Source organism: Mobula birostris, chromosome 6, assembly GCF_030028105.1.
Source record: "Mobula birostris isolate sMobBir1 chromosome 6, sMobBir1.hap1, whole genome shotgun sequence".
Taxonomy (NCBI): domain Eukaryota; kingdom Metazoa; phylum Chordata; class Chondrichthyes; order Myliobatiformes; family Myliobatidae; genus Mobula; species Mobula birostris.
In genome coordinates, this window is record NC_092375.1 from 68,118,518 (window position 1) to 68,135,976 (window position 17,459).

The window sequence follows — 17,459 nt, forward strand, 5'->3', positions numbered from 1 at the left end:
TCTAAATTCTACTGAATAAAGGACAATTTTCATAAAACTGGATGAAGTTTAAAATTGGAAAGCATTATTCCATTGTATCCATGTCGGTAGATCTCCCCAACCACAACATAATTTTCTGGACTTACTCTTTAGCCTTGCCTATCATAGTTCTTCAAAGATACAGCAATATATTAATTAAATATGTGTAATGACTATTGTTTATTGACTACAGCTCGACCTTCAATGCTATAATTCAAAGTAAACTCTCTTCTAAATTTATTGATTTGTTGACAATGGGATTCAACACCTCCCTTTGAATTTGGATGCTTGACTTCTTGCAATCAGTAGGGATAAGCAGCAACACCTCTGCCTTTCTTATCCACAAAACAGGTGCCCCACAAGGCTGTGTCCTAAGACTCCTACCCTGTTCACTCATTACTGCGTGGCCAGATTCTGCTCTAACTCCATCTACAAGTTTATAGATGATACCATCATAGTTGGCTGAATCTTTAATGATGATGAGTTGGACTACAGGAAGGATTAACTCTTGACCTCACAGTCTACCTCGTTATGACCTGCACATTGTCCACTTGCATGCACTTCCTCTGCAACTGTAACACGGTATTCTGCACTCTGTTATTGTTCTACCATGTTCTATCTCAATGTGCTGTTATAATGAATTGATCTGTATGAATGATATGCAAAACACATTTTTCACTGCACCTTGGTACATGTGATAATAGTAAACCAATTTATCTGTTTCTTCCTCTGTACATTTTTCAAGCAGATAGTTTCAGAACCCTACCACAGCTGATGAAAACATTCTATCATAACCCCCATCTAATTATTCTACTAACTACTTTAAATCAATGGCCCTTGTTTAATGACCCCATTGCTAAAGGAAATGTCTTTCCTATTTCCTCTGCCTCAGAGCCTCAACGCATGTGAAGAAATGCTAGCTTTCTTTATCATTACTTTGTTCCAGTCCCAGCAGAATATTCATAAATCCTCTTTACATCTTCTCCAGTGAAATCACATCTTTCCTGGTTTGAAATGAGATCTGACCTAGTGTTGTTGCATAAACTCTCTTCTCTTACATTCCATACAATGATTAACAAAGGAAGGTTGGAATAAGTCAAGCTGTTACAGACCAGTTACTTTCATTTCAATGCAGGGCAAGATATTGTGTCTATTCCATGAGGCAAGATAAACCTTCATTTTCAAAGGGACAGATTAATCAGAGACACTCACTCAGCATATATTTGTTGAGAGAAGATTTACTCTGGCCGGCTTGGTTAAATATTTCTCTAACTGCAAGGTGACCAGCTTCTGAAACATATTCTCCACAAAACCCTCAGGCTCATGGCTGAACTATACCAATGTCAGATTTGCCTAATTTCCACAACCCAGAATTCAAGCTGCTCCACCTAATGATACCTTCTGCTCTTATATTTATCCAGGACAGAGGAAATGTCCTGAAATTCCCAATTAGCAGAAAATACTCATTTCACAAGTCCAAGTTATCTTGCATACCTCATTCTGCACTAAGTTAGCACTAAGCATAAACCAGGATCATTAAATTTATTTAACTCTTTAGATATAAACTACACTATTGACCTTGACTCACAGATGTCCATTATTCTCCAAAGTCCACACTAGTGAAAACAATACTCCATGCACACTACACACTGTTTTAGCAGAACTCACGGAGCTAGATTCAGTTACCACAAGCCTTGAATCAACAGCCTTTAGTTACCATTTCCAGCTGGTGACTTAATTATGTACAGACACCTATATGATTCTTTACAACAAAAAATGTTTCATTTATATAATATGTGCTCATATCTGACTCTTGAGGAAACTTTGGATGAGTGATATCACTTTCATCTAAGTCAAATGATTATGGATATGATTTGATAACACTTGTCATACCTTCATGAATTACTTTGGATAAATTGGATGAAATAATAGTTTTGGTCTTTTTCTCGCTTGGATGTCATAATTCCATTGGTGCCATTCAAGTAAAAACAGAATGTTGACTGATCAAAATTTAACCTCCAACAGACACCAGACAGACTATGTTGTCAATTAATTGGTGCTTAAAAAACCTCTGTGCAAATAAACTGGTTCATTTCCTTACAGTGGAACAGAACTGCCATTCAAAATCTTTGTTGACTACAAAACACATTGGAACATCTTGAGATTGTGACTTGTGTTCAAGCCAAACCATTTGTTTTCTCTCCCAATGTTCAAATAAAGGTATTCCAAATTTGAACAAGCTGTTGAAAATGGTAATCATAGTTGCTTATAACAGATTAATTTTATGCACTTGCCTTCTCAGTGACTCTGGAACTGAAATAGGATGCACTCCATTTGGCCAACCAAAGAGACTGAACCAGATCTGAACAGCAGTTAGAACCTTCTGGCAGAATACATCTTTACTAGAAAACATTAGTTCCTTTAAATTGTTCTTTCTGTCTAAGCCATCAACATCATCTTCTGGACTCCCCATTTCTAACTTGGAATCTCCACTTCCAATGGTATCTACAAAAAGAGATCATACTTCAAGTTTGCGAAACTGTTTACTTTAAACAACAGTAATTATTGCTTTACTACCTACGTTAACCATGAATTACTATATATAATCTAATGCTATTTCCACAGTACTATTCTTTCACAAGCCAGGAAGAAACATTATCATATCAGTCTATGAGTTGTAAACAGTAATGTCATGCATCAGAAAGTTCTATCAATAAAAGGAAATGATAAAGGGCAAAATATGCTACAAAATAATCAATTCTCAACATTATTTTTATCAAATTTGCTTATGAGCAATCATGTATTGTATACAAATATACAGCTTAATGCAAAAATCAAACAGCTGTAGACCAAAATGCTGCTTTTCTAAACATTTGTAAAACTACGGCATTAAACCAACTGATTAATTACGTATATAAATTTCCTGAATATTATGGTGATCCTTGACTAACTTTGTGGGTGATTTCGACACTAAACGTGAATTTCATCACTCATCTCTGCACCTTACAAAAGATAGAGGCAACTTTAAATAAATGCCATTATTTTCTCAGTGACTCCTTCTTCCTTCCCTTGATTTATATCTAATTTCTTACAATGAACTGACTGGTTCCTTTGATAACTTGGTGCTTGTTGTTTATGTAACCAGCTTTGTCTCCTTCTCAGCTCTTATCTTCTTTCACTTACACAAGTCTAGCATTTTCATGGTGTAACCTTTGTAACTGTGTACCACGCCAGCTATAGTAACACTTTAATCATTATAAAGACCCTTAATTACAATTCTTGAAAGCCATAAATAGCAACCATAGCATAGCAAATGGACATTGATCAGTTCTTTTCTTTCATAAAGATAGTTTCCTGGAATACCATGTCCACCAGCATTTGATGTCACTTTCAATCATCTTGTCTGTTGACAAAGCATTTCTGTACTGTTAACGTCAAGCCAAAAGTCCCACTCATAAACCAATCACTAGGTAAACTTCAGAATACGGTAATATTCAGAAGGTTGAATAGATCAAAGGCTTTAATTTGAAAATTTTCACTTTTAACTAAGAATACCTGTGATTGGTAAAAATCACAGCATGGTACGGAGCCTCCAAAGAACGGGAACACAAGGGGCTACAGAGGACTGCAGAATCAGCCAGTTAGCCAGTTCTATCATGGGCATATTCCTCCCCTGTTTCGAGGACATCTTCAAAAGACAGTGCCTCAAAACGGCGGCATCCACCGTTTAGCCTAATTACAACTTGTATGCCTGATACAATCATAAGAATTGCTATAATGATCCCCCATTGATGAAACAAGGTTGATATTTTGCATCTCAATCCTGGCTTGCATCGTCTTCTTTCATCGAAATTATTAGAATTTATCAAAATAGTCTTCAGTTATAATCTAAGCCAAATGAACAAATCTAGCTTTTTATTTCAATATATAAATGTAAACTATTAGTTCACCTGATGAAGATTCTTCAGAATAAGAACTTGTAACAGAAAGTACTTTGACTGTAGATGAACTTTGTAAGGAAACTCCAGGGGTATAATGCGGTTGAAGAACAACTTTTCCAGTGCTTTGATGATTGTTTGAATTATCTTCTAAAAAGAACACAAAGGATTATTGGTAAATGAATATTTATTCTATATTAATTCTGCTAATACAATGCTTTCATTTTATTTGAAAAACTGCATGATCAGATGGTTTCATCATACTACAGGACAAGACAGGAAAATTGTTTATTTCCAAGCAACTATTTATTTCAATGTTGATTAGTGTGAAATGTGGGCAAATTTTAAACAAGAACAGACACTTCTGAAAAATCTGGCTGAAAGCGCTTGGATGTGTGGCACAAACCTCACTGAAACTGAGTAATTATTTGAAGTTAATAATATTGAAATTCAAAGACCAGGGCCAAAAGAAGCCTTTGATGAACTGCAACTAACATGGGGAAGGCTAAAATAACTATCTCCTGCTCCAAATAGAGCTCAAAGTTTGCTATCAACTTTATCCCCTTGGCCAGGAGTTCGCATCTGGGGTCCATGGACCCCTCAGTTAATGGTAGGGGTTCATGAGATTAAAAAGAAGGTTCGGTATCCCTTCCCTAGGCATTGTTGATGTTTCAGAATAGATCAAGAATCAAATCTACAGCATCCTCTGCAGACTGTTGTTTTCTTCCATTCCTACCTCACCTGATTTGCACAAGGCCCTCTTTCCTAAACTAATCACCTCCTGATTAACTTTACATATGGTCTCTTGGCTGTGTTTCCAATATCTATTGGTTGGAGAACAATGCCCTGCAGTTCAATCTTCTAATTGGTTCATTGATAATTTGTTTTCAACTAATATCTCCGTCAAGCTGCATCCACAAAATGAAGAAAGAGGATATAATTAAATTCCAATTTTGAGCTATTTAAACATTATTTGTGAAATCAGAAGAATGTATATTCCTTCAATATCTTAGTGGCCTTTCATTTGCAATTTCACTGTTCTAAAGTGTTTGAATTATTAAAAATAAAATATAACAATAAACAGTTTCAATCTTCACTTAATTTCTAGATTTTTAGTAACTGACAATTTATTTTTCAGTATTTCCCAGATGAAACCTTTAAAGTTTAATTTACAGATAATAACAATAAAACTTTAACACTTTTAATATGATTAAAAGGAGTAATTAAATTTAGGATGCCTGTGCTTTATTTTATCCATTTTGAAACAAGTGCCCATTCCTGAAACTTTGCCTCCTATATTCTATCATGGTAGCATAACAGTCAGGACAACACTATTACAGGTCGGGGCATTCTGGAGTTCAGAGTTCAGTTCTAGTGCTGTTCTGTAAAAAGTTGCTGTTGTGGCGACCCACTTTCTGGCACACACAAACCGGCTCACAACAGCACGCGCAGGCAGAGGGCCGGCTCCAAAAAGGGCGCCAGGCCATCTTCACCAGCAGGGGGAAAATCCCGCACGCGGAAAGGGTCTGGGAATATGCATTCCCCACAGCAATCCCGCCTCAGGGAGGGCGGGAACGGGAAGACTTTAAAGCAGGCCAGGAAGTTTGAATAAATCTCTTTCATCACAACTCTAACTCACCGACTCCGTGTGGTTATTCTAGCACTGTGTGTAGCACACCTCTACAATTGGTGACCCCGACGGCCCAAACGATATTTGGACCAGAGATGACCGACGCCGCATCTGTTCACGCAGTATCGTTAAAACTGCCAAGCTTCTGGACGCTGCGACTCCATTTATGGTTCGAACAAGCAGAAGCTCAATTCCACATTCGGCAGATAACCTCGGAGCCCACTCACTACTACTACGTGCTGAGCTCCCTCGACCAGGAGGCAGCTGCACAAGTTGAGGAGTTTATACAGTCGCCCCCGGAGGACGGCAAATACACAGCATTCAAAGCCCTGCTCATAAGGACTTCCGGACTCTTACGGCGCGAACGAGCACACCGCTTAATGCACCTGGATGGTTTGGGAGACAGGCTGCCGTCAGCATTAATGAACGAGATGCTGGCCCTGGCTGAAGGACACAAACCCTGTCTCATGTTTGAGCAGGCGTTCCTAGAGCAACTGCCCGAGGATATAGGCATGCTGCTGTCCGACGCAGATTTCAGCAACCCCCGGGAGGTAGCGGCCCGAGCAGATGTGCTGTGGAATGCCAGGAAAGAGAGAGGGGCATCCGTCGCACAGATCACCAAGCTGCGTGCCCAACGACAGACCAGACCACTGCTTCACTGTGTGGGGTCCAATTTTCACAAATATCAAAGAAGCAAAAAAAATTCCATTTTATATCAATGCAAGTGACCATGTATAAACACACAGCTGAAGAATCTGGAACATTATTTTAGAAATGTGTTTTCACTATTGTAACTATGCAATAGGGTTTTATGAAAATTCATTTGACATGTAATAAGAAAGAAGTATTTTACATGCCTTGTGTTTGATTTAGTGAACCAGCCAGATGAGTATAAAATCCAAGAAAATACAATGCACATGGCAAAAATTTTTGACAACACATGTAGATCAATTTAGTATCATCTTTCGAAGGCGCATTTTTACCCTTCAAGATTATGCAAATTTAAAGAAAAATAATCACAATCCAATGATGTTATGTCTATTTAACTCTTAAAATATATAACTTAAATATATCTTTAAATATGCCTACCAGTTTTGAGGACAATTTGTTGGTCTGCTTGGTGAAGAGCTAGGTATCTATACAAAGTCAACAGACAATTATCCGCAGATGCAGAGACTGAAAGCTTGACCCTATATAGAAATAAAGGTAAAATATATTACACCATTGCACAATAAATGAAATTTAATAAAGCAAAATTCTATTTTGCTCACACTTCCTGAACATAGGTTCAAGTACTTTTCCAACAAGCCTTATGGAATCTGTAAGTTTTTCTACCAAAAGGCTGCGTATGTTTCATCATAGAAGTGTTCAACAACTTGACATTCACAGACATCACCTATGATCTGCCTTGAATGTGGATATCAGAACATTCTTCAAGAGGGTAAACTTTTTCAAGGCATCAGACCCTGATGGTGTATCTGGCATGGTACTGAAAACTTGTGCCAACCGACCAGCCAGAGTGTGTAAGAACATCTTCAAGCTCTCAACCCCTGCTCATTATATTTTGCAGCAGTTAATTTTTGATAATCTCACTTAAAAGGTCATGAAGCCAGTTCCTTGGAGTGCAAAATCATAAAAATACTCAATGAGTCAAGGAATTCAATGGAGAAACCTACAGAAGAAAATTGATAAGCATTTCCGTCATACTGGTATGCCTGCTGGAAAAGAGGTTTGAAATGTTGAGAAGCCTGAAATAGTTCAGCACAAACAGAGGTTTTGTGAAGTGCTCAAAGGTAAATTTAATGGGGTGCCCAATTCATTTTAATACATGAGGCATGACCTCCATCAATATTTGAGGCCAATTAGCTCACCCTCCACTGCAGCAAACAAAGTCATTCAACGTCATTTAACAATGTGAAAACAGATTGAGGAGATCCACCCCAAAGAAAAGACAATTTTTATCAGGATAAAAACATTTACTTTATTATTATTGCAACATTATCTGAGCCTTTCCTCAACCTGTCAGTTACCCATTCCAAACTGAAACTATTTTTGACAAAAAGATACAGCCAGAAGATAGGCCTTCTAACCCTATAACTTCATGAGGTCATTCTGAAAGAAAATCTGCACTTTCTTTCACTAAATCACTGGAAAGCACTGAGAAAGTCATTAGAGCAAGGAAAGGCTTTCAGAAGACAGGAAATAATCGAATGCACTTGATTGATGCAGGTGCATGTTATTTGTCATGGTTTATCTAAAAATTTCACATTGAAATATTCATTGACATCAATTCTGTTTTGTCATTGAGAGCAAGACAATATGATGGTTAGCAACAGAGGGAAGGTGTGGCGTGTGACCAAGTGGTTAGGGCGTTGGACTAGCGATCTGAAAGTCGTGGGTTCGAGCTTCGGCCAAGGCAGCGTGTGTGTCCTTGAGCAAAGCACTTAACCGCACAATGCTCCAGTCTACCCAGCTGAGAATGGGTACCGGCAAAAATGCTGAGGGTTAACCTCGCAATAGACTGGCATCCTATCCGGGCAGAGTCTCGTACTCTCAGTCGTTTCACGCCATGGAAACTCGCATAAGCACCGGCCTGATGGGCCACAAGGCTCGTGCCAGACTTTAATCTAATCTTAAACAGAGGGAGGTAAGGTGTAACTTCTTCAACTGGGACATCAATTCGTCATCAAAATCCATCAAGAATGCTTACCATGCCATCCCACACCCACATTTTGGCAAGTCCGATCACTTGGCTGTACTTCTACTCCTAGCACATAGGCAGTGACTGAGGACTGCAACACCAGTGGTGAGGATCAAGAAGCTATGGTCAAGGGAGGCAGAAGTGCACATAGAGGACTGCTTTGAATTTGTGGACTGGACTATATTCAGGGATTTATCATTGTTTCCAAATTAATATGCCACAGTTGTCACAAACTTCATGAAGACCTGCATAGATGATTGTGCGCCTTCAAGTACGTACCAAAAATACCCAACCAAAAGTTACAGATTAACCAGACAATTTGCAGTCCGCCGAGGGCTAGATCAGTGACATGCAATACTGGTGGGCCAGAATCCTACAAGAAATCCAGGTACAACCTACAGAAGGCTGTCATGAGACTGAAAATACAATTCCATTGGAAGTTAGTAACACAACCAGATGCAGAACGCTGAGGCAATTTGCATGCCATTATTTCCTATACGGCAAAATGTAACTGTATTTGCATGCCATTATTTCTTATATGGCAAAACGTAAGTGGCAATGTTGCTTCACTCCCCACAAGATCAATGCCTTTTATGCATGCTTTGACTGGCAGAATAAAATTATACTTTTACAATCCCCACAGTATCTGGTTATCCTGTGATATCTGTCTTGAAGGCCAACATCGAACATCTTCAAGAGGGTGAACCCTCGCAAGACATCAGGCATCACCCTGATGGTGTACCTGGTAGGGCTCTGAAAACCTGTGTCAACCAACTTACCTGAGTGTTCAAGGACATCTTTAGTCTCTCACTGCTGCAGTTGGAAATTCCCACCTAAGTCTCCATTTGGCAGCGTATGCAGTAAGACGTTTTTTTGTCTCAGCTCCGTCTTTCACAACTTACTTTCCACTGCTAGATCCGTTTCAAGTTTGAAGATTTATTATATTTGCTGAAAGATTTTACGATTTAATTACGATGGCTGGTACCGAATTACGGAGTGGCAAAACTCTTCTTGAGCCGCAACAAACAGAGAAATCAGTGGAAATTTCTACTTCAGAAAGAATGCTCTCTTTAATAGAAGCTATTGATGTGAAGATCGGTACGCTAGATACCAAAATGGATAAATTGATGAAAGCTAATTAATTGTTTGAAAAAATCATCATCGCTATTCAGGAGTCTTTGAAGAATTTGGAAGATCGATATCAGACTCTTAAGCAGAGTACTCACAGAATTGAAAGGGAATTTGAATTAATGGATCAATCTATTAAGGAACAGAATTTGAAGATGTCTTTTATGGAAAAGAAAATTAATGAGAATACTTCGGACTTATCAAAAATTAAGAAGAAAATGATTGATTTGGAAAGCAAAACTCGCAGGATGAATCTACGTTTACTGGGTTTGCCTGAAAATACGGAAACCGGTGAGCCACTAAAGTTTTTTTCGAACATGTTATATTCACTTCTTAGTGACATTCTCGAAGCCTGTCCAATATTGGACAGAACCCACCGAATTTGGCGTTTTAAACCATCAGCCGAAATTAAACCACGTCCTGTAATTCTCTGTTTGCATTATTTTATAACCAAAGAAGTTATTCTTCGGAATGCAAGGAAAAGGGATAAGCTAATCTATAATGAAGTTTAGATTCGTATAGTGGACGATTTTGCTCCAGAGATCTATGCCAAAAGAATTAAATATCGGGAAGTGATGGTGGAATTTTTTAAAATGAGCTGTCGCCCATCACTGCGTTACCCGGTACGTCTGATGATTACTCCACCCAATGCTCGTCCAAAATGGATTGACTCTCCAGAAGACGGTTGGAAATTTATAAAAGAGTTTAAAGTCCACTTCGTAAGCAATTTGAAAAGTTGATCCTTAGCTGGGAGTGGTTTGTAACACCGTTGATGAAAGTCCGCTCTTCGTTTTATCAACGTTCAGATACAGACTTAGTTAACTTTTACTTAGATCTGTTGTTGTTTCCTTTAACAGTTAATGTAGTTCTGAATTTAACACATATATATTTACTTATTTTTTCCTTGATTTGTAAGTCTTTAACATCAGTTGCAGTATATATTAGTTGATTGGATTTATCTTTTTCTTTGAATACATGGCTGCGTATATTAAATGGATTTAAGATGGCCGTCGTTAATTCGGTCTTAACTACTGTTAGACATAATATGAAAATATTTGGAACTTGTTTCCTTCTTTATGTATTCTTTGTTATGTCTTTTTGGTGGTGGTAATTTTTTACTGTGTAAATAGAGCTGCCAATTGGAGACGGAGTTAAGGGGCAATAGATTAGCATGTCGTTCGCCTATTGGAAGATTTCTGGGCTTTTGAGGGAGATGGGTGGGTCTATTAGGTTAGTTTTTTTTCGACTGGGCTGTCGTGAGGGATTTTTCTTTGTCAGTCATCTTGCTTTTCTTTCTGATCGAGTCAAGCTTCGCCCTTTCTTCCGATTTAGGTTGAGCCTGCGCGTTAGATTACTTTATAAAATTTTAAAATTAAATTTTAAATATGGATCTTAATAAAATCAGTATAATATCTTGGAATTTAAACGGTATGAACCAACCTATTAAGCGCAGAAAGATTTTTAAGAAATTAAAAACACTTCATGCAGATATTACTTTTGCGCAGGAGACACACATCCGTAGACAAGATGAAAATCGCTTTTTTAAATTTTGGAAGGGACCCTTATTTCATTCTTTATCGGTAAACTAAATAAGAGGGGTATCTATTTTTAATAATTCTAAAATCCCTTTTGTTCATTTTAATACTGTTACTGATTTTATTGGAAGATATTTAATTGTTACTGGCTTGTTGTGTGGTCAAAAGGTGGCTCTGGTATGTGTATATGCAACTAATATAGACAGCCCTGATTTTTTTAAGAAGCTGTTTTCTGTATTGCTGAATTTAAATGAATATAAGTTGATTATGGGTGGTGACTTTAACTGTTGTCTTAACCCGTTGATTGACAGATCGTCCACCAATCCGGCACTTCCTAATAAAGCTGCGACTTGTATTAATTCTTTTTTATTAGAATACAGTCTGGTCGACATTTGGAGATCTAAATTTCCTAAAAAAATGATTTTTCTTTTTTTTCCACATGTATACCATAAATATTCAAGAATTGATTATTTTTTCTTGGATACGCGATTGGTGCCCTCTGTTGTTGAGTGTGCCAGACCAGTGTTGCAAGATTCAACTTTTGTAAATTTTATTAAAGAACAAATGTCTCTACTATTTGAATTGAATACAACTGACGGAATGTCAAAACGCAAACAACAGGAATTCTGCAGATGCTGGAAATTCAAGCAACACACATCAAAGTTGCTGGTGAACACAGCAGGCCAGGCAGCATCTCTAGGAAGGGGTACAGTCGACGTTTCAGGCCGAGACCCTTTGTCAGGACTAACTGAAAGAAGAGTGAGTAAGAGCGAGTAAGGGAATGTCAAATTTGGTTATTTGGGATACGATGAAATCTTTTCTTAGGGGACAGATTATTTCATATTCAGTAGGTTCAAGAAGGAAAACTAAGGCAGAACTTCTGCTGATCACTAACAGGATTAAAGAAATAGATAAACTCTATTCAGTAACACCTAGTGAAGATCTCTTTAAGGAAAGGGTGGAACTCCAAGCACAACATGATTTCCCATTGAACAGCAACTTTTTAAATCCAAAAGCCAATTTTATATACATGGAAACATATCAGGCAAATTATTAGCTGGTCAGTTAAAAGCAATTATAGCTAGATGACAGATCCTGAAAATAAGAAGACCTGATAGAACTGCAACGGTAGATCCTTATGAAATTAATAAGATATTTATAGATTTCTACTCTAAACTTTATGAATCTGAACTTTCAGATAATATTACCTTTATGAATAGCTTTTGCAAAAAGTGAATGTACCTAAAATCTCTATTCAAGATACGAATACATTAGATGCACCTATTAAACAAGAGGAAATAGCAAGGGCTATATCCTCTCTTCAATCAGCTAAGGCTCTGGGACCAGATGGATATACAGAGGAATTTTATAAGACCTTTACTGATACTTATACCTCATTTATGTGAAATTTTCACTGACTCTATATCCTCTGGGACTCTCCCAAAAACTTTCTATGAAGCTTCAATCTCTTTAATTTTGAAAGAAGATAAAGATTTATCTGAATGCACCTCTTATAGATCAATTTCTCTGTTGAACGTGGATTTTAAAATTCTCTCTAAGATGTTGGCTCATAGACTTGAGAATATCCTACCTACTGTTATTTCCAATGACCAGACTGGATTTATTAAAAATAGATATTCACATTTTAATATTCAGAGAATCTGAATGTGTTATTTCTCTTGATGCAGAGAAAGCTTTTGATAGGGTGGAGTGATTTTACTTATTTGAGGTTTTGGAAAGATTTAATCTTGGCCTGGGATTTATTTCCTGTATCAAATTGATCTATCATGCTCCTATAGGTGTTGTTATAACTAACAATCAAAAATCTCCCTATTTTAGATTACATAGGGGTACTCGACAGGGATGTCCTCTTAGCCCTTTATTATTTAACTTGGCCTTAGAACCCCTTGCTATTGCTCTTAGAGATTCTAACACTGTTCAGGGTATTAAGAGAGGGGACAAAGTACACAAGGTTTCGTTATATGCAGATGACCTGTTAGTTTATATTTCAGATCCTAGGAAATCTATTCCTTCTATGCTATCTATATTTTCTGAATTCAGTAGTTTTTCTGGGTATAAATTAAATTTACATAAAAGTGAGTTATTTCCTATTAATAATTACTCAGATCCAAATTATCAAATACCTTTTAGTATTGCTAAAAATTACTTTACCTATCTTGGTATTAAAATTGCTAAAAATTTTAAGGATCTCTATACATATAATTTTTTTCCATTAATTGGCTACACCAAACAAATGCTTTCTAAATGGTCGCCTATGACATTATCATTAATAGGTTGAATTAATGCTATTAAAATGATAGTTGTACCAAAATTTTTATGTATATATCAGGCAGTTCCTTCTTTTGTTCCTAAAAAGTTTGACAGAATAGATTCTATAATTTTATCTTATATTTGTAATAATAAAAAATCCTAGATTGAGTAAACCCTTATTGCAGAAATTAAAAAAGGATGGTGGTACGGCTTTGCCTAATTTTAGAATGTACTATTGGGCAATTAATATTCGATATATTACTTTTTGGATTCACTGTTCAGATATACATGAATGTCCTTCATGGTTGGAGCTAGAAGTAAACTCGGTGAAAGGATTCTCTTTGGCCTCTTTACTGGGAGTTCCTCTTCACTTTTTGTTTTCTGAGATTAGCAGACAAGAACTTAATCCCATTATTAAACATACATTAAGAATTTAGTTTCAGTTTCATAGATTTTTTAAGTTAAATAATTCTATTATTTCTAGTAATATCTATCTCAATTATTTTTTAAACCATCAATTTTGGATAAGGCCTTTTAATTTGGAAAACCAAAGGAATAATAACTTTTTCAGATTTGTTTCCAGGGGACTGTTTAATGTCTTTTTCTCAGTTAGTGGATAAATATGATTTATCTAATGTACACTTTTTTTTAGATATTTACAAATCAGGGATTTTTTACGTGGTTTGTTACCAAATTACCCTTCTGCTTATCCACCTAATATGACAGATGTTCTCTTTCAATTTAAACCATTTCAAAAAGGGTTGATAGCTATAATCCATAAACGGTTATTGAGTTCACGGATGATATCTAATGATAAAACGCACTTGGGAATCAGAACATCAAGAATCATTTTCAGATAATCAATGGAGTAAAATTTTTCATTCGATTAACAACTCATCTATTTGTGCCCGTCATTCCTTGATACAGTTCAAGGTAGTGCATCGGGCCCATATGTCAAAGGATAAACTAGCACGTATTTTCTCTAATATTAATCCTATTTGTGACAGATGTAATATTGAGGTGGCCACTTTAACTCATATGTATTGGTCTTGTATAAAGCTAGATAACTTTTGGGGAGATGTTCTTAAAACACTATCAAAAGTTTTGGATCTGGATCTACAACCTAATTTGCTTACGGCAATTTTTAGGATTATCCCATCAGAAGCAGGAAATATTCCTGTTTCCACTCAATGTATGATAGCCTTTTCAATCTTACTGGCTAGGAGAGCCATTTTATTGAATTAGAAGGATTCTAATCCACCTACGGTCTTTTATTGGCTCTCCTCCATTATGTCCTGTTTAAGTTTAGAGAAAATTGGAAGTCGGACATTTGATACATCCTTTAAATTTGAGCAAATATGGCGACCTTTTATCCAATATTTTCATTTAATTTGATTTATTACTCTTTCAATCTTTTTTTTCGAAGTTTTAGATTTGATCAGAAAGTCCTTCTTTCTTTCTTTTTTGGTCATATCCTCAAGATGGACTGCCCAGTCGCTTTTTTTTTTGTTTTGTTTTTTTTTATAGGGTAGTGTTTTTTTCTTTTCATTTAAAACCCAATGTTTTTTCCTTTCTCTTCATAAACTGGTAAGAGGAGAATTGTTATTTTCATTTTTTATTATATATTTTGTACTAGTTTAACAATATCTATGATTATCTTGGTTTATATTATTACTGATATATATATTAGAACTAGTTCTCCTCTTGATTGTAGTTATGCTTTTTTAAATCAATAAAAAGATTAATAAAGAAAGAAAGGAAATTCCCACCAATCATACCAGTGCCTAAGGGCAGTAAGGTGAGATGCCTCAGTATTATCATCTGGTAGCACTTACATCCACTGTGATGAAGTGCTTTGAGAGATTGATCATGGCTAGAATTAACTCCTGCCTGAACCACTGCAATTTGTTTACTGCCACAACAAGTCTACAAGAGACATAATTTTACTGGCTCTCCACTCAGCCTTGGGGATCCCAGACTACAGCAATACCTTATACTTTATTGTCGCCAAACAATTGATACTAGAACGTACAATCATCACAGCAATATTTGATTCTGCGCTTCACGCTCCCTGGAATACAAATCAATAGTAAATATTAAAAATTTAAATTATAAATCATAAATAGAAAATAGAAAAGGGAAAATAAGGTAGTGCAAAAAAAATGTGCACTAGGTAGTGCAATAGGCCAGAGGTCCCCAACCTTTTTTGCACCGCGGACTGGTTTATTATTGACAATATTCTGGTGGACCGGCCAACCCGGTGGGGGGGGAGGGTAGGATTGCCAACAGACAAGAGTACCAGTCAAGTACCAAGAAAGACTACCATGACCATGAAGCCTTGTGTGGGCACCTGTGTGCGCATGCGTGACTTGCGCATGCGTCTATGTGCCGATTTTTTTTCTACAAATCGTTTTTGGCAATTCTGTTCGGGGGGGGGGTGTTAATCACGACCGGAATATAGGTGATAAGTGGCTAATACACTCAATTTTGTTTCTAAAAAGGGTTTATCTAACAAATTTAATATTAAACACACAGTGCATATTTTCCTCGCATGAATATAGTGATAAGTCAATTATCAGGGGAGGACAGGGGAGTTTGAAGTAAGTACTGAACGAACTTCCAGCAGAAGTGGTAGAGGCAGGTTCGATATTATCATTTAAAGAAAAATTGGATAGGTATATGGACAGGAAAGGAATGGAAGGTTATGGGCTGAGTGCAGGTCGGTGGAACTAGGTGAGAGTAGCGTTTGGCACGGACTAGAAGGGCAGAGATAGCCTGTTTCCGTGCTGTAATTGTTATATGGTTATATAGTTATATAAGTCACTTATAAGTCAATAGCATCATAACATTTTAAGTAACGTTTGGATATTAAACACACAGCACATATTTTCCCCGTATGAACATATAAAATCATTGCAACACACCAATATCACTGAATCAGTGGGAACCCTGGGCTTGTTTCCCTGCAACAAGACGGTGCCATCGAAGGGTGATTGGAGACAGCGATACTCGAAGGGGGTTCTTTATGTCCAGTCTATTCCGCAATTTAGTTCTCGTTGCATTCATTGCAGAGATACGTTGGAAATGGAAGCAATGTTTTCAGTGCTTTCGTGGCTATCTCAAGATATTTAGCCTTGACTTTGATCCAGAATGCCGGCAGAGATGTTATGTCAAACATACTTTTCAGTCTGCCATCATTAGCAAGCTCGAGGAGTTGATCTCCTTCCTGTGCTGACATGGATGATGCGCGGGTAATGACCTTGCGTGCATTCAAGCTCAACAGTGGGCGTGACAGGGAATGAGGAAAGGTGCAGCTGACTCATATCGCTAAATCATATTGTTTCCTTGTGGCCCGGTAGCACATGCTTTGCGGCCCGGTGGTTGGGGACCACTGCAATAGGCTGCTGTTTATTGATTACAGCTTGGTATTTAACACCATCATCCCTCACTATTAATCAAAAAGCTTCAAAACCTGGCCTCTGTACCACCCTCTGCAACTAGATCCTTGACTTCCTCATCAGATTGCTGACAATCATCACAGACACATTTCAAGGATGTGTGCTTAGCCCACTGCTCCACTCTCTCTCTACACTCCTGACTGTGTGGCTAGGCACAGCTCAAATGCCATCCACAAATTTGCTGATGACGCCACTGTTTTTGGCAGAAGCTCACGAGGATGCGAACAGGAGCGAGACAGTCAGCTAGTAGAGTGCTGTTGCAACAACAGACTTGCACTCAGACTCAAAAATACAACAGGGTACTATAATTTGGGAAATGCAGTACACAATGCCGACATCAGTAAAGCAAAATTGAAGTTCCTAGAGAGTTTACACTTATCAGCATATGGCAACATTTTTCTGGTCCCATCAGACAGTGAAAACTGAGCCAATATGATTGCAATTTTGTATAGGGTTTGGCAGACCGTTACAAAAATTGAGACCAATTCTGCTGTATTTCAGAATGGTCCAGTCAGCAGAATAATATGATCTGCATTATCAAGTTTTGGATGAAATCATGTCTTTCATTACCCTTTTTAATCCATGTCTATAAGATTTACACAGAAGAGCCTGCTTTGTCACTCAGTAGTCACTATTTATTTGATAAGATGACTTAAAAATGGAGGGTCAAATTGACTACTTCAAAAGATCTACTTAATGAATGCACAATAACATTTTGCTAATAGAATCTTCTTACAGGAATTTAGTTATCTCATGCAGCGCTTTTCACTGAATATTATT

The 17,459-nt window shown here is 37.2% G+C and overlaps 1 protein-coding gene across 1 annotated transcript in view; it reads right to left on the bottom strand.

Annotated features, from left to right (window-relative positions):
- The window catches only part of LOC140199082 (cilia- and flagella-associated protein 47-like), a 697,686-nt gene that overhangs the window by 475,743 nt on the left and 204,484 nt on the right, over nt 1–17,459 (bottom strand). The window contains exons 27-29 of the mRNA XM_072260570.1: nt 6,676–6,776; nt 3,969–4,106; nt 2,313–2,523 (exon numbers count right to left, since the gene is read on the bottom strand). Of these exons, the coding sequence (XP_072116671.1) occupies nt 2,313–2,523; nt 3,969–4,106; nt 6,676–6,776 (450 nt within the window). The remainder of the gene's footprint in view (nt 1–2,312; nt 2,524–3,968; nt 4,107–6,675; nt 6,777–17,459) is intronic.